Source organism: Natator depressus, chromosome 1 (assembly GCF_965152275.1).
Source record: "Natator depressus isolate rNatDep1 chromosome 1, rNatDep2.hap1, whole genome shotgun sequence".
NCBI classification, from domain to species: Eukaryota; Metazoa; Chordata; order Testudines; family Cheloniidae; genus Natator; species Natator depressus.
In genome coordinates this window covers 182,675,295-182,700,402 of record NC_134234.1, presented here as the reverse complement: position 1 = coordinate 182,700,402, position 25,108 = coordinate 182,675,295, and the positions used below count along the sequence as shown (strand labels likewise).

The 25,108-nt window shown below is 44.1% G+C and overlaps 1 protein-coding gene across 2 annotated transcripts in view; it reads left to right on the top strand.

The window, feature by feature from the left end:
- Window positions 1–14,187, top strand: part of GJA8 (gap junction protein alpha 8) — a 113,444-nt gene extending 99,257 nt beyond the window's left edge. For both annotated transcript variants that reach the window (XM_074971823.1, XM_074971827.1), the window contains exon 3: window positions 12,978–14,187. In XM_074971823.1, coding sequence (XP_074827924.1) covers window positions 12,988–14,187 — 1,200 coding nt within the window. In that variant the 5' untranslated portion in view covers window positions 12,978–12,987. The remainder of the gene's footprint in view (window positions 1–12,977) is intronic.
- Window positions 14,188–25,108: the final 10,921 nt, after the last annotated feature.

Genomic DNA, 25,108 nt, shown 5'->3' with positions numbered 1-25,108 from the left:
GATCAAATCCGCACAGACACACCCCTGGAACCCCGACCTGGGATATTCTATCTACTACCCAAGATCCATAAACCTGGAAATCCTGGGCGCCCCATCATCTCAGGCATTGGCACCCTGACAGCAGGATTGTCTGGCTATGTAGACTCCCTCCTCAGGCCCTACACTACCAGCACTCCCAGCTACCTTCGAGACACCACTGACTTCCTGAGGAAACTACAATCCATCGGTGATCTTCCTGATAACACCATCCTGGCCACCATGGATGTAGAAGCCCTCTACACCAACATTCCACACAAAGATGGACTACAAGCCGTCAAGAACACTATCCCCGATAATGTCACGGCTAACCTGGTGGCTGAACTTTGTGACTTGTCCTTACCCATAACTATTTTACATTTGGGAACAATGTATACCTTCAGATCAGCGGCACTGCTATGGGTACCCGCATGGCCCCACAGTATGCCAACATTTTTATGGCTGACTTAGAACAACGTTTCCTCAGCTCTCGTCCCCTAACGCCCCTACTCTACTTGCGCTATACTGATGACATCTTCATCATCTGGACCCATGGAAAAGAAGCCCTTGAGGAATTCCACCATGATTTCAACAATTTCCATCCCACCATCAACCTCAGCCTGGTCCAGTCCACACAAGAGATCCACTTCCTGGACACTACAGTGCTAATAAACGATGGTCACATAAACACCACCCTATACCGGAAACCTACTGACCACTATTCCTACCTACATGCCTCCAGCTTTCACCCTGACCACACCACACGATCCATCGTCTACAGCCAAGCTCTGCGATACAACCACATTTGCTCCAACCCCTCAGACAGAGACAAACACCTACAAGATCTCTATCAAGCATTCTTACAACTACAATACTCACCTGCGGAAGTGAAGAAACAGATTGATAGAGCCAGAAGAGTTCCCAGAAGTCACCTACTACAGGACAGGCCTAACAAAGAAAATAACAGAACGCCACTAGCCGTCACCTTCAGCCCCCAACTAAAATCCCTCCAACACATTATTAAGGATCTACAACCTATCCTGAAGGATAACCCAACACTCTCACAAATCTTGGGAGACAGGCCAGTCCTTGCCTACAGACAGCCCCCCAACCTGAAGCAAATACTCACCAGCAACCACATACCACACAACAGAACCACTAACCCAGGAACCTATCCTTGCAACAAATCCCGTTGCCAACTGTGCCCACATATCTATTCAGGGGACACCATCACAGGGCCTAATAACATCAGCCACACTATCAGAGGCTCGTTCACCTGCACATCCACCAATGTGATACACGCCATCATGTGCCAGCAATGCCCCTCTGCCATGTACATTGGTCAAACTGGACAGTCTCTACGTAAAAGAATAAATGGACACAAATCAGATGTCAAGAATTATAACATTCATAAACCAGTTGGAGAACACTTCAATCTCTCTGGTCACGCGATTATAGACATGAAAGTTGCGATATTACAACAAAAAAACTTCAAATCCAGACTCCAGCGAGAAACTGTTGAATTGGAATTCATTTGCAAATTGGATACAATTAACTTAGGTTACCTTGCATAATGACTTAGCCACTCCCAGTCTCTATTCAAGCCTATTTCCCCTTGTTTTTTCCTACCCCCCCCCCCCCGAAGACGTTCTTGTTAAACCCTGGATTTGTGCTGGAAATGGCCCACCTTGATTATCATACACATTGTAAGGAGAGTGATCACTTTAGATAAGCTATTACCAGCAGGAGAGTGGGGTGGGGGGAGGTATTTTTTCATGCTTTGTGTGTATAAAAACGTCTTCTGTACTTTCCACAGTATGCATCCGATGAAGTGAGCTGTAGGTCACGAAAGTTTATGCTCAAATAAATTGGTTAGTCTCTAAGGTGCCAGAAGTACTCCTTTTCTTTTTGCGAATACAGACTAACACGGCTGTTACTCTGAAATCTGAGCTCTCTGTGACTGACACTGACGAACTGTGTGAACTTGGCAAGTCTTTTAATAATCTCGGAGATTCAGCTTCCATTCTCCAGCTGTAGATTGGGGGCAGTGATATTTGCCTACTTCATAGGGGGTTACAAAACCTAGCTAATATTTGCAAAGTGCTATATGCACACAACATTATTGAGGCCAGTAGGTGGCACAGGTGGGACTAAAGTTCAACAGCTCCCATCACTGTGCTCAGTCCACTAGTTCATGCTGTCCCTAGAATGAACTCTCAGACACATCCCTAGAAAACAGGCATATTTCAAATGAGTTGCTCTGGATTTTCTCTGGTGTAAATAAAAGCAAGATTTCCTCTACAGTTTCTTGGAGGGAGTCTGAACGTGACAATGCTCACCTTCAGCATTTATTGGAAGATTTGTTTGTTCAGCACAAGAACAGGAAGCATGTGCGGCTTTCTAGCTATGCAGATCAGGAGATGATAACTTTGTTACAGGGAGATGTCCAGTTATCCGGGGTTGTTCTCTGTATAAATGGCACAATCTGCCTTCATGCATGAACTGAGCTGCTCAATAGAGCTGCCCTGCCTTGCCCTGACATCATGTCTGCGCTGGAAATCCTTTTGGAATTGCAAGTCCCACACTCCCCCATCCCCCAGTCAGGGCACTGGAGGCCGTGTGCTGTGCTCTGACAAAAAAGCTGGGCTGTAGTAGAGGCTTGACTTCTTCCTGTCATAGCAAAGCAGGGGAACTCTGTGCAGATCCTCTCTAAGTGGCCAAAGGACAGCAACCTGGCAAGTAAGAGAACCCCTTTCCAAACAAATGCCTCAGTTACCAGGCCAGGAAACATTTCTGCTTCTTTAGAAGGAAAGAGCAACTCAGAGTAACATCACATCTCACTCGGAATGAAAGCTCTTCTCAGCTACTCTATGCAGCCTGCACGGGGCTATAGTGCCTCCCTGCTCCGGCTGGTTTAGCTGACACTGCTGGACTGTTAGTTCTAGAATTGACTCTACCGGGAGCTGCAGGTGCTCAGCGCCTCGGAAATTCTTTTAGTCCGGAGCCTAACTGTAGGAACCCACGTTTGAAAGTGCTGGCCCTTAACAACAGTGCCTCCACAGTTGCCGTCGCCTAGGCCTAGGCCTTATGGTCCTGTTACAGAGTAGCTGGTCCTTGTGGATAGACTGAGCCCAGCGCCCCAGAGCAGGTGAGCCCAATCCAGCTCATTAAAGAGGACTGGGCTGTACCTGGGCCTATAAAGCGCTGCTAGTGAGCACCTGAGGGAGGAAGGACTGGGTCAGGCTGAGCCCTGGGAAGGGAAAGGCACACTGGAGTGGAGCAAGCGTGAGCCTGTGGTGGGTCCCTGGAGCCAGGGGATCGGGGCTCAGGGAAGCAGTTGTGCAACTGTTGCTTCAGAAAGGGAGCAGAGCTAACTGAGGCCGGGAAGCTGCCAGGAGCTGGAGTACCAGAGAACCCTGGGAGGGGTGCGTGATCCTGGGGCCAAGGATGGAGTTAAGACTGTTTTTGTTTGATACCCTCTGTTAAAGAAACAAACCTCCTTGTGTGAGCCTGGGTGATGCAGCGCATGCTTTGGAGCTGGGCGAAGCCTGGCTCGGTGACAGGTCCCCAGCATTTTAAGATAAAGGCCTTGATTCTCTACTCTGTCTGAACTGCGTTTGGCCTGAGTGGAGATCTGGGAGGTGGGGAAAACACAGGGAGCCAGTTGCAGCTCCCTCTTTCAGGAGCTGCCCTAACTTACACCTTGGCCAAAGGTTCCAGCCCACATGACTGCAGGGTCAGGTGTGGAGCACTGCTCCTTTACATCCCCTCACGCTAGGGGTGAGGGCAGCAATGCTGCGTCCACCAGCCTTCCATTGGCAGAGAGTCCCCTGCACAAGAGGAATTCCCCAGTAGCCATATGCAGCTGGGTTAAAGCTGCTTCCGTACTGTGAAATGGAAAGTGAACTGGAGAATCTGGCCTAGCATTCAGCTACAAATCTTTGCAGAATCCAGTTTAAGAGACTGTGCAGAACTTTCCAATGCAGAGATGACCAAGAAACCAGAGACTATATAGTGATTTATTTTGATCCATGTTGAATGGCTTATACCATAGTTATGAAAAGGACTCATCTTTGCCATGTGACAGGATGGTAGTATGTTGAGGATGGATTATTTGCATATTATATTTGCTGAATAGCTTGGGTATTGGCCATATTTTGCAAGGTGGATATTTCTTCATACTAATCAGAGAGTATTTGGTTCCTGGGTATTTGGAAGGGTGAATGCAAAACAGTGTTAAGGGTTCAAAAGGAGCTTGCTAATTCAGCAGCTAGATTTAGTCTACAGATGGACCCTAGCCACAAAGTCACTTACTGGATCTGGGCTTCCCCAAAATCTGGGGGGTGATTAAACCTGGGGTTTTGGTTCATCCTGTTATAGAGCTGGGGTCCAGCTAGGATGTGTGAACCCAAATCTGACCTTCCCATGGTGTTTGGATCTGGGATATTGGTTCGGGCCTCTCAGTCACGTTTGGCAGTTTGCAGTCATTCTTCAGGAGTTTTGGATCCTGGCAGGAAGCACTTTGCTACTCTCCTCTCACTGCTGCCTGGAGGAGACTAAAGGTGTGTTTACACTTCACACTGGCGCTGCGTCTCCCAGTGTGAGGAGACGTACTTGCACGAGCGCTCCTTAAGCTAGTGTGCTTAAAACAGAGTGTAGCCACGGGGATGGGATGGGCTAGGTGCCCCAACTGTATACCCATCAGAGGCCAAAGGTACATTCTAGAAATGGCTAGCCCCTTCCACCAATTGTGCTGCAGCTACATTCAATTTTTAGTGCACTAGTCAATGAGACTTAGGTGGGTATGTCTACTGGGGCTGGGAATCACACCTCCAGCTCAAAGTGTAAACATGTAAAGGTTAGCTATTGCCCCGTTCCAATTACAGTCTGGTTTAAAAGTAAACAGCAAAGCAAAATAAATAAAATATAGGTTTGCCCTTCTTGCTACTTTATGATGCATAATGTCTCCAAGCTTAAAACTACCTTCCTTGTTTTTAGAACCTTCCCAGGTCAGACCCTACATTAGTCCTCTTCCTCTTCCTCTCTCCTTTGGCTCATCTAGCAGTAGCCTCCTCCCTGTCCTCCCCACTCTTGGCAAGTACTTTCCCCAGGAATTGAAATTAGAGGGAGTGTTTGAATTTACAGGGTGGGAGTTTGGAAAATGACTAAATTAGTTACACTGTGTGTAACTAGTTGACCAATGGAGGGTGAAGGGGGAGGGAGTTGAGTGGAGTGGGGGTAGGGAAATTTCTGCTTGGAGCAAGAGCCTTCTGCTGTGCAGCTCCTGCCATCAGGAAGTGTCTCCTGGGAACCTTTCCCTTCATTTGTGGGTTTAACTTTGGAACTTTTCCATTGAACTCATAAAACCATCTAGGGATACAGTTTTTAAAACAAGGCACGGATCCTGGGCTTTCACACAATCTCCATGTATGCAGGATTGGGGCCTGACGTTTTTATGTATTTAGGATGCTACAGGTCAGCATCTTGGTGTTATGTCTCATATAAGTTACAGCACCTCTAGCGGAATAGGGCCCCCAATGCCATTGTAGGCTGTCGGTTCCAAATGGACTCAATGCAAAGGGAAGAGTGCAAGCTACTGAATCATCACTGAGGAGATCTATGCTAGTGTGGTGTGACACAGAGGCCCATTTGTGGTTCACTACTCTCGTCAAGCCTGACATACTCACTGCACCTAATACACTGTTGTCCTGATACATGCCCAAAAGGTTTCATGTAATATATCACTGGAAAACTAATAACTCACTGACCATTAATATTCTCACATGATGTATGTATGGGATGTTTACAAAGAGTTATGGATATGCATAGAATTATGTTCTTAAAATGTTTTTGGCAAGCAGTGCATAAGCATGGTCTGCCTTAGACAAAGGAATGTGTATTTGCTTGTCTGAGCAGCCTGGTCATCAGCCAGAGACCATGAAGATACATTTTTCATAAAAGGTAAGCAAAGTGTTCAAGCTAACAAGGGAAGGCAGTTCAACTACCTAGATGAAGTCTTCTCTAGCCTGCATAGCATCTCTTCCCAGCAGGAGAAAAGGAACGTTGAGAATACATTTCAGTGGTTTATTGGACCAAAGATGGGGTCTGAACCTTAAATAAATAATAGAATCAACTGATTGTATACAACATTACTGTGTTATAAAAGTATATCAAATAAGGTATTTTATGAAAGATAATGACACATTGGTAATTAATGTAATTGTGAAATGTATGTGGCACTCTGTACCTCAGAGCAACCCCCTGCAACCTTCATAGTCATCACTGTCATATAATTATGATATGTTTTGTACAAAGTATGCTGTGTGAGGTATCATTTTGAAAGTCTTGATCTGTTGAACATTAATATCGTGTTAGATTGTGTGTGAAGTTATGAAGTCTTGCTATGTGTGTGTTACTGAAATATGTTGAGGTTGGGAACGCCCACAACCAGCCTTTCAGGTACAACAATGGAATAGCCAGATGTGCTGATGGCCCATTAAAGGAAATCCACACTCCCAGTGACCATCCCAGAAGACTTCTTAGAGACCATGTAGACAATGGAGGATGCTTGACCAATTGGGGCAGACCCCCTGGCTATGTCACAAGCATAGATCTTTCCAGCAAGCTGGAAGAAACTACAAAAGAGGGGAAGTGACATCGTGACTTGGCCTTACTCCCCCCACAACTCAATACCTGGAAACACATCTAGAGTGCAAAGATTTTGAATTGCAGAGGATGGTCCTGGGCTGGAGGAAAGTTCCAGCCTGTGTATTGACATTCTCTGACCTGTATGTACCATCTGCAACCTGTTTGTACCATCTATCAGGGCAAGACACTACTTGATTCAAATCCTGTTTAGTGTATAGAACTTAGACTGCAAATTTATTTTATTTCTTAGGGTAACCAACTTTGATCTCTATGTTTACTACTTATAATGACTTAAAATCTATCTTTCTGTAGCTAATAAATCCTGTTTTATATCTTACCTAAAACAGTATGTTTTGGCTGAAATGCTTGGGAAATCTCAGCTCGGTTTACAAAGGCTGGTGTGTGTCCTCTCCACATCAAGGGAGGGGCAAACTGGGTAATGAACTTACACTGGTCAGGCTTCTGACCAGGGCAAGATGGTACAGTTCTGGGGTGCAAGGCTGGGGAACTGTGGAGGGGATTTGGCTGGAGCCTCTCTACTGTGGTTCATGAGTGGCTGGGAGAAGCATTCATGCGATTCAGTTGGATGTGTCCCTGCCTATGGATATCTGTGTAAGTACAGTACCTGCCAGAAGTTTGTAGCTTGCCAACAGCATTACAGTGTGAGGGATACCCCAAGTTGGTGGGACAGAGGGCTCAGTGATCCCACAGTTTAGGTTGCACCCCGGGAACCCCTTTCAAATGTAATAACGCTATTTGGGGAATTATGGCTACTCAGTGATGATATGCTTTAAAGCAGGGGTGGGCAAACTACAGCCCGTGGGCCAGATCCAGCCCACCAGCCATTTTAATTCAGCCCTCGAGCTCCTGCTGTGGAGCGGGGTCTGGGGCTTGTCCTGCTCCAGTGCTCCAGCCGGGGAGCAGGGTTGGGGGCTGCTCCACATGGTTCCCAGAAGCAGCAGCATGGCCCCCACTTTGGCTTCTATACGTAGGGGCAGCCAGGGGGCATCATTATGCACGCTGCCCCGGCCCCAAGCATCACCCCTGCATCTTCCATTGGCCAGGAATCGTGGCCAACAGGAGCCCCAGGGTTCGGTGCCTGCGGACAGGGCAGTGTGCAGAGCCACCTAGTTGTGCCTCTGCGTAGGAGCTGGAGGGTGGACATGCCACTGTTTCCGGGAGCCACTTGAGCTAAGCATTGCCCAGAGCCTGCACCCCTGAGCCTCCCCCTGCGCCCCAACCCCCTGCCCCAGCCCTGACCCCCCTCCTGCCCTCTGAACCCCTCAGTCCCAGCCTGGAGCATCCTCCTGCAACCCAGAGCCTGCACCCCCACAGCTGGAGCCTGCACCCCTTCCCACACCTCAACCCCCTGCCCCAGCCCTGACCCCCCCCCGCTCTCTGAACCCCTCGGTCCCAGCCCAGAGCACACTCCTACACCCCAATCTCCTCATCCCCAGCCCCACCCCAGAGTCCGCACCACCAACCAGAGCCTGCACCCACTCCTGCACCCCAACACCAATTTTGTGACCATTTATGGCGCACCATACAATTTCTATTCCCAGATGTGGCCCTTGAGCCAAAAAGTTTGCCCACCTCTGCTTTACAGCCTGTGACCAAACAAAGGGAGAAACAGGAGGGAAGGCAGCTATCTACCTGTCTCCAATTAAATTGAGCAAGGTATGACCAAAAACAATGGGGGCTCTCTTTACATACAAATCAGCAGGAGGATGGGAGGACCACAGGAATGGAAGAACAGCACAAGGTCATCTTGAGTCTGGGGCATAGGTGCTGTCTTTTGTTTTTGCTGGTAGGTGCTTTTGAAGAAGTGTGTGTGTGTGTGTTGCGGGGAGAGGCTCTGTCAGTTTTGCAGGGAGACTATTTTTGACATATTCATATACTTTCATATTCTAGTTATTGAATATGTGTCTATCACTGGTATCTTTACTATGTTAATAATTAATTTATGAACTACATAATTACATTATCATGAATTATAGTATATTACAATCATTGCACTCACCTACAGGCTGTCTTCACTAACATCCCAGTTTAAAGACATTACGTCTTTCTGGATGAAACTGTCAGCAATCTTATTTACATCTAGTTTCCAGGTGTGGTCTTGATGCACGTTAAGGACAGCTACATTATTCAGTTGCGTCTGTCCCATTGATGACTGGAGATAATTTTTAAGTCTTCTGAAGCTGGAGAATGAGCATAGTGCTTCCAGAGTACTGCAAATGACTCCAAGATCTTTCTTGACAGGTAGCAGCTAATTTAGACACCATCATTTTGTATGTAAAGTTGGGATTATAATTTGCCATGTACACTACTTTGAATTTAATGTTGAATTTCATCTGCTATTTTGTTGCCAAGTCACCCTGTTTTGTGAGATCACTTTGTAACTCTTTGCAGTCAGCTTTGGACTTAACTATCTTGAGTAATTTTGTATCATCTGCAAATTTTGCCACCTCACTGTTTACCCCTTTTTCCAGATCATTTATGAATATATTGAACAGCACTGGTTCCATTATAGACCCGTGGGGGACACCACTATTTACCTCTCTCCATTCTGAAAATGGACCATTTATTCCTACCCTTTGTTTCCTATCTTTTAACTGGAGTGCCTGGCAATGCTTTCAGGATCATCTAACGATCCTTAATGTAATTTAATGACAAGCTTTTTATTATCTTAATCACCCTCCCTCTGTTTATAAAGAAACTCCCTGCCCCAAGGGCAGAAGCTGGGAGCAGCACAGAATTTATTATATTCCACACACAAGCTCTGTCTGGGGCTAGGACATGCACTGTGAGCAGACCTCATGTATAAAACTCTGAGGGAGGGGGCCCAGGAACCACTATGGCTCATGGGTGCTGAGCACCCCCTATTTTTTTCCATGGGTGCCTGAGCCCCGGAGCACTCACGTAGTCGATGCCTATAGTCTGGGGACAAAACAGTGAATTTGGGCAGATATAAGGAGAGAGAAGAAGCCATCTTGGCATCCATCACTGGACAGACACAAGGGGCCAGAGCTCTTGCAAGCTGAGAGAGATGGGTTCTTCACCCAGTGGGCTGAAGTCTATGGGAACAGAATATATGTGAGAAACCTGCTTAGGCAAAGACCTTCCTCCTAGGAAGACAAGGGAACCCAGCACCTTGCATTTCTATGGCTGCAGAGAGAAAGACTGGTTTAAACTGCCATCACTCCATTGGTTTCAGTGGAGCTGTACTGATTGACATCGGATGAGGATGTAGCCCTGCATGTGTCATGTGAGCCAAGACCTGAAGAAACCTCCCCAGTATTAAATACCTAATGCCTGTGCTGAAAGGTGAGGGGAACAATCAATATTTTCACTCCCTTTCCCCCCAAAAATGTGTTTGCCAACTACAAAAGATCTGGCCTTAAGCGTCAACAAACACATACCCTAGAAACCACCTTTGGAGTCCAGCTGCCAGAACTAGGCACAGGGTGATGGGCAGAGGTCCCTTTCATTTAGTCAGATCTGCCATCATGAGAGGTGTGAGTGCTCTTTCTTCAGCTACAGTGAAGCAGAATAGTAGAGATGCTTCAGCTTCTGCCTAATAGTTTCCCCACTACACAAGTGAACGTCTGAATGTAGAACAAACTTTCCCGGGCTGTGCAAACTCCATTTGTGCATGTGTTGAATTTTCACTGCCGGTTGCCCGTCCCTAGCCCTCCCCCATCCTTTCATGTTCAATGCATTCTCCTCTTCTCTCCATCTCTGACTCTTTCTCCTCTATTGTTCTCCACATTACCAAATGTCACTCACTTCATAAAGCTGTCTGGCTTGGAGCTTAAATATTGCAGGGCAACTAAAACCCACCCATCAGAGCCGATTCAGTCATATCTGCTCAGTCGTGCGACCAGGTTGGGACTTTTACAGTAGGGAAGGAAAGAGACAAAAGTTCACTCTTCGCTGCAGAGTGCCAAGAGAGAAGGAGGACAAGTTCCTTCGGGGGAGTCTTTTACTGTGGCAAGTTGCTTGCTGGATGGCCTTAATTTATATATGCTTTCTTTTGTTTCTAGCTTGATCAGATCATACCATTTGGAATTTAAGGGAGGGATTTTCAAATACCGTTGGCTTTCAGTGGGACTTGTGCTCCTAATTCACTTAGGCACTTTTGAACCTCCCACCCTAAAAGCCACAACCCAAACTTAATGCACTGGAGCCTAGTGTTCATGTTGGACCTTGTGGGGTTGGTATGGCTGGTTGGTTTCTGGTAGAATCCTAGAAATCAGAGATGGTCATATTTTCCAACTCCTGCCAATGCAGGATGGTTCCTTGCAGTACCTTTTCTAGTGCTTTGTCCAAGTTACTTTTAATAGATGCTTGGAGGGTTGTGCAAGGTAGACGACAAACAGCAGCTTAAGAACCAGTTCATTTATAAAGGCTCATTAAGTAGAAGGTGCAACAAGGCAGATTTCTGAAATGTGTGATGCTAGTTCAGAGAAGTTCCTGAAAAGGGTTTATCCAACTGCGGCAAGTTGCTTGTAGGATTTTAGAAGAAAGTAGTCAGAAGCCATTTTTTCTTTCTCTGTTACAGTGAGTTGTCTGTAAGATAAACAGATTTACCATGCATAACAATGTCACATTTTCAAGCTAGGGTGGAGGCAGCTCATTGATAGCAGAGGATATCCGTGTTAGATCATTGCAAAGACTGCCCAGTATCAGTGGGACTGTGTTAACTACATTGACTGGAGAATGAACTTTATATTGTGTAGGTAAAGTAGTGATTTTTACTTAGTTGCACATGCCTGCTAATTGTCTGGTTTATTAATCAAAGGAATTATTTTAGGATTAAAGGAAATGCTATGTGGATTTGTAGTAATGGAACTCTTAAATTAGTTTAGATAATGTATGTAAACAATGAAATCTTTGTATTGTATTTGTTCAAGTAAGTGCTCACATTAATACACTTCTTTACACAACTTTAGTGGCTGATAAAGCAGCAATGTGACTTGCTGTTTAAATCACATGTGCCCTGAAATCGTGGTTCACCTACCTTGCACATCTGTGTGTGTGTGTATAAATGGGAGAATTACATCACATTCTCACTGGTTTTAACACAGAGATGTGAACTTAAATTTTCATGTGGTACAAGGGCCAGAATAATAACTCCATTTTAGTCTTGCTACATCTTTATCTTATCCAATGATTTGTGTCATTCCCAGAGGACAGAAAACCCCAGAGAGGTCTCCCCGCTGTGGAGATATATTCCACTTATGTGGCCGTGATCTTGTAGACCCATGTGATTGAATATATTTATTCAGCACCTTTCACTGCCTCACTTGCAATCTTTCACTAATCAACCTCCCTGGGATTTAATGGAACATTCCAAATCCCTCAGGAACTTCAAATGGCCCTAATTTATTAAATCAGCCTGCTCCTCCCTCGCTGAGGCCTCTTCCCCTCCCTTCCCCAGAATTGCACTAGTCAGATGCCTTGAATGGGCCAGATTGAGTTCTGGACTGGTGGTAGCTTCTCTATGTATAAAAATGTTACAACTTTAAAGTTTGTCCCTGCAGGACTAGAAATGGGAGCTTTAGAAAGGGGAGATTTCCAGCTTCTAAATGGGATACCCACAGCACTGGCTTCTAGCCCTGGGAAATCCTGAGATAAGTCATGACATTTTTAGATATAAAAATATTATTTTAGGTCACTTTGATAGGTTTTTGTGGTTTTGTTTTTATGAGCTGAACTCAGAGTAACGAAGGCATCCGACTTTACAGGCACACAAAATAGGTTTAAAAAAATGTTATTGGAACTATCTAAAAGATTCCTAAAATAGATTAGATGTAATGTGTGTGGCCTGTAAAGAATTAATGACAGTGTGGTGTGGCATGGACACTCATTTGGGATTACCCACTCGACTCACTTGTGATTCTGTCATTTGCAAGTAATGCAGTCACCCCAAACTCCATGCTGATAAAACCTTTACACTACACGACTGTCCTGTATTTATAGAATATATAAAACAAAATCACATTCACACACTTACAATTGATCATGCAAAACTCACAGACAGCTGCTATACAGAAGAGTGGTCAAATATACTCCTTGGCTGAGAAGTTATTGAATATTTAGAGGCACAACAGAGAGAGTTTACAGAGGAAATTTCCCTGGCTTCTTAGTTTTCTCTCTAATAGAGCACTGTAACATAAGGCAAAAACATTTTCAAGGTATAGGCTGTTTTGGAGAAATACATACAACTTAAAGGAAGAAGCAAGTTATGCATCAGTAGAAAAAAATTATTTAGTGTAATTTATGGCCATTCTTTCCTTCTCTTCCCTTAGATAGTAAGAGATGGGTGACTGGAGTTTCTTGGGGAACATTTTAGAAGAAGTGAATGAGCACTCCACAGTCATCGGGAGAGTCTGGCTCACTGTGCTCTTCATTTTTCGAATCCTGATTCTGGGAACAGCGGCCGAATTTGTCTGGGGAGATGAACAGTCAGACTTTGTGTGCAACACACAGCAGCCTGGTTGTGAGAATGTCTGCTACGATGAGGCCTTCCCTATTTCCCACATCCGGCTCTGGGTCCTGCAGATCATCTTTGTCTCTACCCCTTCACTGGTGTACGTGGGGTACGCGGTGCATCATGTACGGATGGCGGAGAAGAAGAGAGAGAGGGAGCGGGCAGAAAGGCAACAGCAAGCTGAGATGGATGAAGAGAGGCTACCCCTGGCTCCAGACCAAGAGAGCACCAGGAACACCAATGAAATCAACCCCAAAGGGGCCAAGAAGTTCCGACTGGAGGGAACACTCCTGGGAACCTACATCTGTCACATCATTTTCAAAGCCATTTTCGAGGTGGGGTTCATAGTGGGCCAGTACTTCTTGTATGGCTTCCGAATTCTGCCCCTGTACCGCTGTGGCCGGTGGCCCTGCCCCAACCTTGTGGACTGCTTTGTATCCAGGCCCACTGAGAAGACAGTCTTCATTATGTTTATGCTGGCCGTGGCCTCAGTATCCCTCATCCTCAACCTTGTGGAGATCAGTTACTTGATCTTGAAAAGGATCCGCCTGGTTTTCAGGAGGCCAACAGAAGAACAACAGAGGGAGATCCCAGAGAAGCCCCTCCACTCCATTGCAGTCTCTTCCATTCAGAAGGTCAAGGGCTACAGGCTGCTGGAGGAGGAGAAGCCAGTGTCCCACTATTTACCTTTGACAGAAGTGGGGGTAGAAGCTGGTCCCCCTCCATCTTCTTTGAAAGACTTGGATGAGAAGCTTGGTATGGGGCCCCTGGAAGACCTATCCAGGGCCTTTGATGAGAGGTTGCCATCCTATGCTCAAGCAGAAGAGCAGAAAGAGGAGAAGGTAGAATCAGGGGAAGAGGAACAGGAACCAGAAGAAGAGCAGGAGGTGGAGAAGGTGGTAGAGGAGCAGGAGCCACCAGGAGAGGAACTGCCTTCAGTGCCTGTAGAACTGACAGCTGATACGAGACCTCCCAGCAGGCTAAGCAAAGCCAGCAGCCGGGCCAGGTCAGATGATTTGACTGTATAAGGGTGTGGGGAGCAACTACACACACACACACACACACACACAATCACAGATGTTTTTAAACAAAGCGCTCAAATGGTCATTTGAATATTTCCTATTGAGATTCTCAGCTGGAAAGGTGCTATCATTGTAACTGCACCTTATCTGTCCTGTATGTCCCATGGCTGGTGCTAGCTATCATGTAACATATTCAAAGGAACGGTTTCTTTTCTCCAGATACCAGCTCACTACTCCCAGTACCTGTGCTATACACAGCACTGAAGCATTTTAAAAACTAAAACAGAAAAAAAAAACCCAAAACCCAAATGTATCCACTGTGACTGCACTTGCTGACAGTTTTATGTTCCACATGTCACTGGAGATGTGGGAGAATGGCTCTTTCAGACAGTATCTGGCTGAAGGGTTGAAAAATAGCTCTCTTTGGGTATTTCTTACTCTGTTTTAGCCTGTGGCATTCTGACATTGGTCCTCCTTTCATTGCTGGCATAGAATTGCAGTTATTTAATTCACAAAAAAAGGATCCTGTGTTTAATATCATGAAACTAGTTCAAAATATTATTGCCAAAATGACCTTGCTTTGTCTGTGAATGCAAATTTCAGCTGTTTATACTTTCCCAGCAGCCCCTTTGTTAGAAACATTTCTACTCTACAAGTGACCTTGATAACAGAAAAGATTAAAGCTAGTTTCTTGTTAGAATTTAGCAGATGTCCACAAATGGATTATTTATTCCCAAAGGGTCATTTCAGCCAAAGGCCTTTGTCAAACTGGGGAAAAGAGTAAATTAAAGTAAGATTGGTTGCTGAGTGAGACTTGAGGTGTGGGAATTGACTTAGCAAAGGAGTGATGGGAAGGCATCTGTAAGTAGAACAACTACAGTACATAGAGCACAATGCCCAAGTTAAGGCTCCCAGCCCTGCATTTGCAGCTTGATTGTGAAAGGTGCTTCCTTCTTGTAATTCCCAGGGAGTTATGCGCACTTGGCAAATCTGAGGGAGTGTCTTGGACACTCAGGTTGGCATTTAGGAGCCTAAAATGTGGATTTTGGTGGCCAAGTGACTGCTTAAACACCCAAATGCAAAATTGGTTGACCCGATTTAAGTGCCTAAGTTTGAAAAATAGGCCCTTAGTTTGAATGATATAACAATCGTCATTAGACATCCTGCTTTGTTGCTAATTTGATAAGAAACTCCATCTGCAGGAGGCTTCCAATAATCTACTTAGCTGCTGAACACAAATGTCACAATTGAATATAACAAGGCTATTCAAAGGATCAGTAATAGAAAATATCTGTACCCAGAGGACTAAAGGAATGCCATAGAGCTCCAGCAAAGTCTGTTTGGTTTAAAAAGAAATGAAGAAGAAAGGACATCAATTTTCTGAGTGTGTAATTGCTAATGTTAAAAATATCCATGGATTTCTAACTTTAGGGATACAAAAATCTCTCTTTGGCTGGGACAGAGCAGCAACTTGTTTAAAAGTTTCAGGTTAATCACTTTTTCCTGCAAAGACTGAGTCTGATGCCCGAAGAGTATAGGTATGTGAAGTGGTTTAAAAAAAAAAAAAAGTGAGTGTGTGAACCTTATTTCCCAACTGAGAAGTGGGTAAATGTCGTTTACCTACATTTACCCTCAACTATGCTGCTGGGTACATGCTTTCCTCTGTTCTGCTTTCCAGACCTCAGTCCCTGATAGCTCAGCAAATTCTCTCTTCTGTGCAGCAGCTCATGTGTATTGTTTCAAGTGGGGAGTATAATCCAGTTCAGAAAATTTACTTCACATGGGACAAAACTGAATCCTGCAAATGACTAGAAAAAGCCCATAGACTCTTATATGAGAGCAGGATCTCCCCACTGTATTTTCCACTGAATGCATCCGATGAAGTGAGCTGTAGCTCATGAAAGCTTATGCTCAAATAAATGTGTTAGTCTCTAAGGTGCCACAAGTACTCCTTTTCTTTTTGCGAATACAGACTAACACGGCTCTACTCTGAATACAGCCTGACAGAAAGCCCACTGAAGTCAATAGGCGTCTTTCTATTGACTTCAGTATGCTTTGGATCAAATGCCTAGTTCTGATGACCTAGCTGAATTGCAATAGTCTGTTCCCCTACAGTAAATGCCCCTTACAGTTTCAATTGGATACTATGATTTTTGGCAGTTACTATCCTCTATGGAGTTCCTGTGCCTTGTTAAAGAGCTGCCACATTACACTCCAGAGATAGCTGCACTTCACTTGTGGGTGATGTGATTACTCTATGTATGTATAATTTTTGTAAAGCGCTTTGGGATTCTTTGGTACTATAACAACACCACATTTGTACATTATTAATAATTTTGTTCCTTTTGGGCTTGTCTTTTCCTGATGTCTGCAGCCTGATCTCACAACACATGCTCTTGATAAAGATCATTAGGGGCATTAAGAAGCTTCCTTTTGAAGAGGGACTGTAAAGATTGCGACTGTTTAGTTCAGAGAGAAGATAATTAAGTGGGGATATATTAGAGAAATATAAAACAATGGATGGTACAGAGAAGACCATTTAGATGCTCCCAATCAGTCTCTCATAATACAAAAACAAGGGTGGGCAATCAATGAAACTGAAAGGCAACAACTGGGAAACTAATAAAAGAAAATACCTTCTGTACAGCTCATAATTAACCTGTGTAACTTATTGCCACAAGAATTCAGTGCGGCCAAAAGCTTAGTAGGATTCAAAATAGGATCAGACATCTACATGAATTGTAAGAACATTTGCTGTTTCACTGGATAAGATACACTATTTTTCAATTTAAAGATGGGATATAAAACCTCATGCTTCATGGCATGAATGAGACCACTAACTGAATGGCATTAGAAACACACTTCCCTATGGAAGGAAATTCAACTACTGTTCATTATGAGGTTTCTTGCTCCTCCCTGAGAAGCATGTGACACTGCCAAATATCAGAATAGGGGTCTAATGCCTACATTTCTAATTACTCGACAGGGCTCTTTAAACAATCAAACATATTAATAACTGTCTATGTTATTGACACTCTGACATGTATTAGAGCCAATTTCTGCCCTCCTTTGTGCATGCAGCACTCCCATCACAGTCATTGGGACTTACATGCTCATGTAGCAGAGGGCGGAATATGTCCGTCGCCCCAATCCAGATATTACACATGACATGTGGAATATGTCATTTGTGCTGTAGCATATGGGTAAAATAGACTGAACAAGGTCCATGTATTAAATTTATTTGGAGCATGTGATGTACCTACTACATGGCAGTACCTGCAGGCTCCCGATACAACACCAAATACGATACACAGCACAATGAAAACCCACTCCACTCTCCCTGCGGCATACAACCAACTGCTTGTTTGGTTCCTCAACCCAGTTCTAGACTGTCCCACTGTGTTCCTTACACACTCTGTAGCCTAAATGTGTGTACAGTGGACTAGAGGCAGTGTTTCCTAACAATCAGAGCAGAGAAGTGGGAATCAGGCCTCCTGGTTTCTATCCTCAGCTCTGCCACTAATTCACTGGGTCACTTTGGGCAACTAATTTTTCCCACTGTAAAATCAGGCTGAACAATAATTTCCTACCTCATAAGGGTGTTGTGTGGCTTAATTGATTAATATTAGTAAAGCCCTTTTTGATCCTTAGATGCCCATATAGAGGGCAAAAGTATTAGCATAATTTCAAGATCTGAAACTATTTGAGAAATAATGACAGTAAATCCAGCAATTTCTTGGTGAAATTCCTAATGAAGTCACATAATGGCCTCTGAGCTGTGGGTTTAGCACATAATAATATATTTAACAAATGGTAATGCAAAACACAGGGAAACATACCAAGGAGGGCAAAAATCCACTCCCTGGCTGGGAAGTCACTGAACAGTTAGAGCCATGGAATAAATAAAGGAAGCTGAGAGTAGGAATGTGCTTGGCTTCCCCCTACAAACAAGTTACTGACTGATTTCATGGGGTTTTTTTGTGAGGAGTGTAATATGCAAGTGTCAAACTCACCAAAGTAGATGGGTGGGGCAGAGAGAGGCAGAGTCTTGACTTAAAGTAGAACATGGAAGTTGGTGTTGGTTAGTGTCTAAAGCAGTGGATGTAGAATTAGTTTTGCCAGATTTATTCCCAGCTCTGCTACTGACTCATTATGTGATCGTGGGAAAATCATTAAACCTCTCTGTGCCTCTGTTTCTCCATCTGTAAAATGACTGTAATAATTTGTACCTACCTCACAGGGATGTTGTGAGATTTCATTAATTCTACACAGTATAGTTTTTCTTTAATGATAGAGCATTTATCTTGGTTAGTACATGACTTCTTGACCAGAGGAGAAATAGATTCAGATCAAGAATGCTGCATTGCATAGTAGGGATCAATCATATAAAGTGCCTGTGGGCTTCAGAACCACAGTTATACTGAGAAAGCCAGATCTTCACCTGGTGTAAAACTGTACAGCTCCATCAACCTCAATGAAGTTGCTGATTGACACCAGCTGAGGATCTGGCCCAGTATTTACAAAGCTCTCTGAGATTGCTAAACCCTAATTTTAATCAGATCCAAGCAAGCACCTGATACTTTGCAGTCCTGCAGTAAAATGAACTAATAATAGTTCATGGCCGGTGCAGAAAAACTGCCATCCCCCTGCATCCATACGGATACACAAATATCCTGGTATATTAACTATTTCCAGTACATGAGAGAGAAATTAACAAAAATCTCTGAAGAACGGGTCAGCCTTGTGGTGTCGGGTGAGCGATTGGTTTAGCGGGGACTTCTGCAGGCATGAAATCTACTTGCTGAGGGAAGAGAATCCAGTCTTCCTGTCACTCCCTGTTTTACTGATCATGCAGTTTTACATGTAAAGAAAGGCCATGCCACACAATGGTGAAAAAGTGGCAGTTTGCTGTTTAAACACAAAGCTGCCTTTCAGGCACACAGCTGAGAGTAATCCCAACCTGAGCTTGTCTTTGTTTTATAAAAGTAGGAGCATCCATGAAAAATGGACTGTAAGACCGGGGGAGGAACGAGTGGATGGGGGCAAAACTGGGGGGGGGGGGAGGGGGGAAGCTCCTGGGAGTCAGATGAACAGATCACATCAGGAGAATCATCCAGACAGTGGCATCAGCTTCCTTCCCAAAATGCAAGGAGTTATCGTTTGTTAGTCCCTGTCTATGCTACAACTTTTAACACAGCTCTAAATAGGTTTTGTGCCACACACAATGTAGCTAAGAGTTGGTAATGGCAGGAACTAATAGTGTGTTGTCCTGGCCAAGGACCTAGCCTGGCCTGTAGTTATCTTCCTGTAACTAGTTTGGCATGTTCTTATTTTAGCAGTACAGGCAAGAGCCGTTAACCATGCCTGTGTAAATGGTTTGACCAGTCCTCCTTCCTCTCAGCTCTCTGGGCAGTAGGACATCCCAGAGTGCATTGTCCCATGTGCTGCTAAAGAAGAAATGGTGATGGCAGGGCTATTTTGGAAAACATGAGAAAGAAGAATGATTTTTGTTGACTTTCAGTAGTAACCTTTAAATTTCCTAAATCCAGAACTATATGGTGAAAGGAAAACAGGTCATTTTCTGGTTAGCACAGTGGGAAAGGATGTGTTGCTTTGGGAGTTAATGGACAGACTAATATCAGGTTTGTAAGTCAATGCCATGAATATTTGGGGCCAGGAAACAGTTCTGTGGAAACACAAAATGGAAACATCTGTTGAGAGCTGCTTTCCTTGGGTCTCTCTTCAATTCAGGGGAGTTTCAGACTGAAACTGAGCAGAAAATAAAAGGAACAGCAGGTTACAAGCGAGCACCCAAAAGTATCAGATTGCATGGAGCCACCAAGCAGATGTCAGATTGCAGATGAGCACCTGTGCATAACAGCAGCGCATGGGTGTCAGGTTCCAGATCAGCACAGCAGGTGAGTGTAAGAATGCAGGTGAAGACTGAGGCTAGGTTGTGGGTGACAGCACCAGTTCGGTACCAAGTATGAACTAGGAAAGGGCAAAGGAACTTGAGGCTTTATTGAAACCATGAACTGTACTGAACCCAAGCTTTTTCTGAGGTTGGAAAAGTTCAGAAACCTTTGTTTCAGCGTATATATAATATGCATGCACCTCTCCCTGGATTTCCTTGATTTTGGCAAAGATAAGAAACAAAACTAGCATGAAGAAGGCTATTCTTGAGGTCATTACAGCCTGGCTTATATTCAGAAGTACTAGAACAAAGATGTTCAGATATGTTTGGATAAACACATACAATTTAAATGTTTATCTGAAGTGAGTCCATAAATAAACTTTGGAAGGGTCACCCATAGCTAGAGAGAGCCAAGTTGCAGCTACACACTAAGCCTGCACCAAATGAATTCAGAAGAGTTCAGAAATCATAGCAATGTCTGATTCTTCCAACCCTCAAAGATCATAAACTTCAGATGCACTGGAGAGAAAATGAAAGAAAATAGACAACTGCCAGCTAAGCCTAAATTTCATTAATTCGTCCCATATACATTTGCAGGTGCACAAGCTATATTGACACATTCCCTTGGCTACAGATTCCATAATGCCAGTTTTCTATGGGTCATTCATTCTGCTCTATCTCCTTCCTTTGCTTGGTGGTCTTGTTATCTCCCACAAATCCTCAAAGTATCATGTAACCATACTCTACTACTTAAGTTGGAGTATCTCCATTACCTGGTACAATAATGAGCTCTTATCTTCTCTGTAGTCCAGCCACTACAGGGGCAGATGTGACTGATACGAATTGACACAGTGGGCTACCACTGCTCCCGTTCTTTTTCTGTCCGAGATTCATTTTTTTGAAATTTAAAATAAAAGTGATGTTAAAAGGTAAACCTTTTAACCAAACTGAGAAGGTAAGAAGTCTACAACCCCCTATGGAAAAAGCACCACACATTATGGATGATTCATGGCTGTGTGTGTTTCCATAAACAGTTATTTTTATTTGTAGCTTCATTGTCAGCACATTTCAAATGATTTCTTCTGTCATCCATCTAATAACACCCCTGCCAATGCGGCAGGTGGACTTCTAGTAGTTTGTAACAAAAAGTGCAAGGATTCTAACTGCTACCTTACAGATGTCTTGTTCATTTTGCAGAAGCAAATGATTATTTTGTTTCTTTGTGGATGACCACAGGATATCTTCTGAAATGATGTTAAGCAGTTGCCCAGTTGTCTTGGATTCCAAGTGATCAAGAAGGGTTCGGACTGGAGTGGCTTGGAGAAAAATTAGGGGCTATACTGTAGCCTCCGGAGAGTCCTAGTCTGTTTTCATTTACAGTATAGCCAGTATATTCAACCATAGTCTAGTGGATATGGCACTGGACTGGGAGGCAGGAGATGTGGGTACTTTTCCTGGTTCTGTTGCATGACCGTGGGCAAGTCACCTCCCTATGCCTCAGTTTTCCCATCTGTAAAATGGGGATAATGACACTCACCTCCTTTGAAAAGCACTTTGAGATCTACAGATGAAAAGAGCTAGGTATTATCAGATCTGTATTTAGGCACAGTTATCAGAGCATCCAAAATTCTCAAAGTCAACAGGGGCTAGGAATGATCAGCATCTCTGGAGCCTCAACATGCACTTAGAAACCTAACTTTTAGACACCCACATTTGAAAAAATGTATCCTATGCACATAGGGCTTAATTCTGCACCCACTGAAATCAATGGAAAAACTCCCATTGACTTTACAGGTGAAGGCTCAGACTCCTAGTTCCTGTTATTGTTTTAAATAAGGATGGAGAAAACAGCAGCAAAAGCCAAGTGGATATGGTACCACTTGTAAGAATTGAGAGGTCTGCAGATTCCGATGAGACAGCTTTCATGTGGCAGTCGCTATGCTGGAAACCCAATGTGCTATCCTTCAAGTTCTTCCTTAAAAACAATACACTTCTTGGGTTAGTTTTCCACCAGTAACTGTCCACCCTGCTCTCATGACTTAGCTCAGATCCTTTAGTTTAGCTCCCATTACCAACAGAACATAAAAATGATAATTTTTTAAATTTAAAACATGGAACTAATAGGAAACATGTTCAATCTCTTCATCTTTATGGTACACCCTTTGTACAACTCTTCCCCCCCAGCCCTATCCATATTCTGTTTATTGAGATTGTAAGCCCTTCAGGGCTGGGAACTTGTCATTTTATATATCTGTGAAGCACCATGCATACCACTGGTGCTACATAAATAATATTATAGAATAAATCTCCCTCCTTCTTTTTACCCTCTTTTTCCCTCCCCTGCAGGACTGCTCTTTTGGGGAAGGTATGAGTCTGAGGTCTTTCAAAAGAAACCGTCTTCTTCCCTGTGTGTATCTTTCATTGCTCAGGGATCAGCCATTTACATCTAGGGACAAACACTTCAAGGATTTGTATAAATACATGCAAGAGCAGAGCGGATACAAATCAGGGGCCAAATTCTGCCTTGAGTTATCCCTATGTGTTTATGTCAGTGGCATGTGACCATAGGATGACTAGACAGCAAATGTGAAAAATCGGGACAGGGGGTGGGGAGTAATAGGAGCCTATATAAGAAAAAGACCCAAAAATTGGGACTGTCCCTATAAAATCGGGACATCTGGTCACCCTATGTGACCAAGAGCAGAATTTGGCCTTGTATAATTGAATTTTGAATAGATTTCATGGTTCTTTCTGATTATGAAATATAAAAAAACCCTTACAAAATCCAACACCCCCATGGAATTAGTGGAGATGAGTTTTTAAGTAGACGTAGATACAGGAAGAAGACGTTGGAGAACTTGGACATCAGTTTTACAGTAGATGATAGCAGTAACAGAGCCAGGTTTTGAGCAGTGGCAGAGCCAGAGGGGGTGATGGGCCACTGGTTAACACCTTCAGGTATACCTGTTGGCTTGAAAAGGTGCTGACCATACACCTAAAGGCAGCTGGGCGGGAGAGGGTGGTCATACCCTACCTCCTACCCTTCAGTCAGCTCTGCCACTGGATGATAGCAGTTGGCATTATAAGAAAGGCCTCTGATCCTGTATAGTATTCTATCCCCTGAGTTAATTTTCCCACTGGTGGTGATGTTTTGCTTCTTCACAATGTAATAGAAAAGGAAAAAAAAATCAAAGCAAGAAGGTTGGCAATGTGAATTCCCAGATGGCTTGAGAGACTTTGGGACCAATCTGGTGACTCAACATCACCCAATGAAGAATCATTTTCATAATAAAATAAGTTGTAATTAATAAAGGTCCCTGATTTTCAAACAGCAAGGATACTGTGCTTTGTCAAACTCCAAACTAACCCACTTTCCTTTTTGTTTACAGTTATTTTTTATTTCTAACTAGAGATGGCTTGGGCCAGAAGATTTTTTGAGAGACAAATAAAGAATATCATTAAATACAAATAAGTGCATGATCGTAATATTAAGCGTTGGCTCTCAAACTGATAAAATCCAGGAAATTCCATGGTTGAACTTTCACTTCCCATTTATGCTATTTATGCTGGACTTAAGGGACAAAATTCAACCTCTCCAGTTTGCGCTCTGTATCTCTTTGAAAGCATGATGCAGTTAATGGGCTTTGTATGGGAGCTTGTTCTTTGTAGCAGAATTTGCTCCCCTTATGTAGGATGATGTGCCTGGAGCACTCAGGTGATGATCTTGACTCATGTTTGATTTGTAACTGGAATACAGGAGTCAAAGCAGGGAAAAGTGGTGGAACTCTACTCAGAACTCGTATTGATTTCCTGTCCACTGGTGGCTGCTGCCCCTTTCCTCTTCTGCCTCTTATTTGTACACATTCTGTGGTCACGTTCCCTGTCAGTCACTAATCTCATTGCTTGGCATTAGCCAGGAAAGTGAATCAGGTTTCCTCTCTGTTCCTAATTAGCACTCCAATTATGACTATAAATTCCTAGCATTCAGGCCTCAACATTTAACTAGTTGTCAGCAATAATAGTCCTACTCTAATGGTCAGTAACTTAATTCTTCTGAAATGGAAAGACATGTTAGGAACAAAATATTGCCAGTAGTGCTCTGGATGGTTAACCTTTTGAGCACTAAAATGTTTACTTTAAAAATAGTGAAATGTAAAGCTCTGAGGGTATAGAAAATGGAATGACAAAGCACAAGCCATGTAAATATGGGGCATTTTACTGCTTTCCCTAACGGTTGCACAACTTTTATTTTGTGTGTGGACCACAGCTCATGGAGAATCATGAACCTTTCTATTCATAATAGCACTAGCCCTCTTCCCCTCCCATTCCCAATCACAATAACATCCCTGTGGCAACTACAGCAATTACTCACACAGAGAAAGTGAAATTAGGAAAGCGTTTAATGTATTTTCAGTTTATTTAATGCAGTTTAGCAGCTACAGATAAAGACAAACTGTGCCATATTGACCAGCCAGCTCCCGCCAGAGCACAGTTTGGGATCCCTGCTTTACATCTATGTGATGTGATGACCAAACACAGCATAAATGGTACTTAGGTGAGTTGCCAGGTTTATACAGTTTCTTAAATCTAGCAAGATTTTGTCAAAGGCTTTTTGATTTAAGAGCATAGTTTGCCTCAGAAACTGCTCAACAAGTCCTAGCGTAAAACTCTTCCACTAAGCGGGTGGTTGGCTTGCAATGTAGGCGCGTGTGAAAATGAGACAAATAACACGCACTAAATAAAACATTTGCTAGGATGCCTCAGCTCCAAGGCCCTGGCCGCTCCAAGCCGTTCCCGCCACACCCCTACACTGAGAGCTCCCGTGCATTGGCCGCGCCCCCAAGCGGACCTCCCAGGCACCGCTCTTTTTCTCATGGCCCCGCCCCTCTAATCGAACTCCCGCGCCCCGTTCGCTGCGGAGCCGGTCTCGCGCCCTCGCGCAGGCGCCGAGGTGGGCGGGGGTGGAGCCAGGCCGGCAGCGCGGCGCGGGGCGCGCGCGCAGCCTGAGAGCCG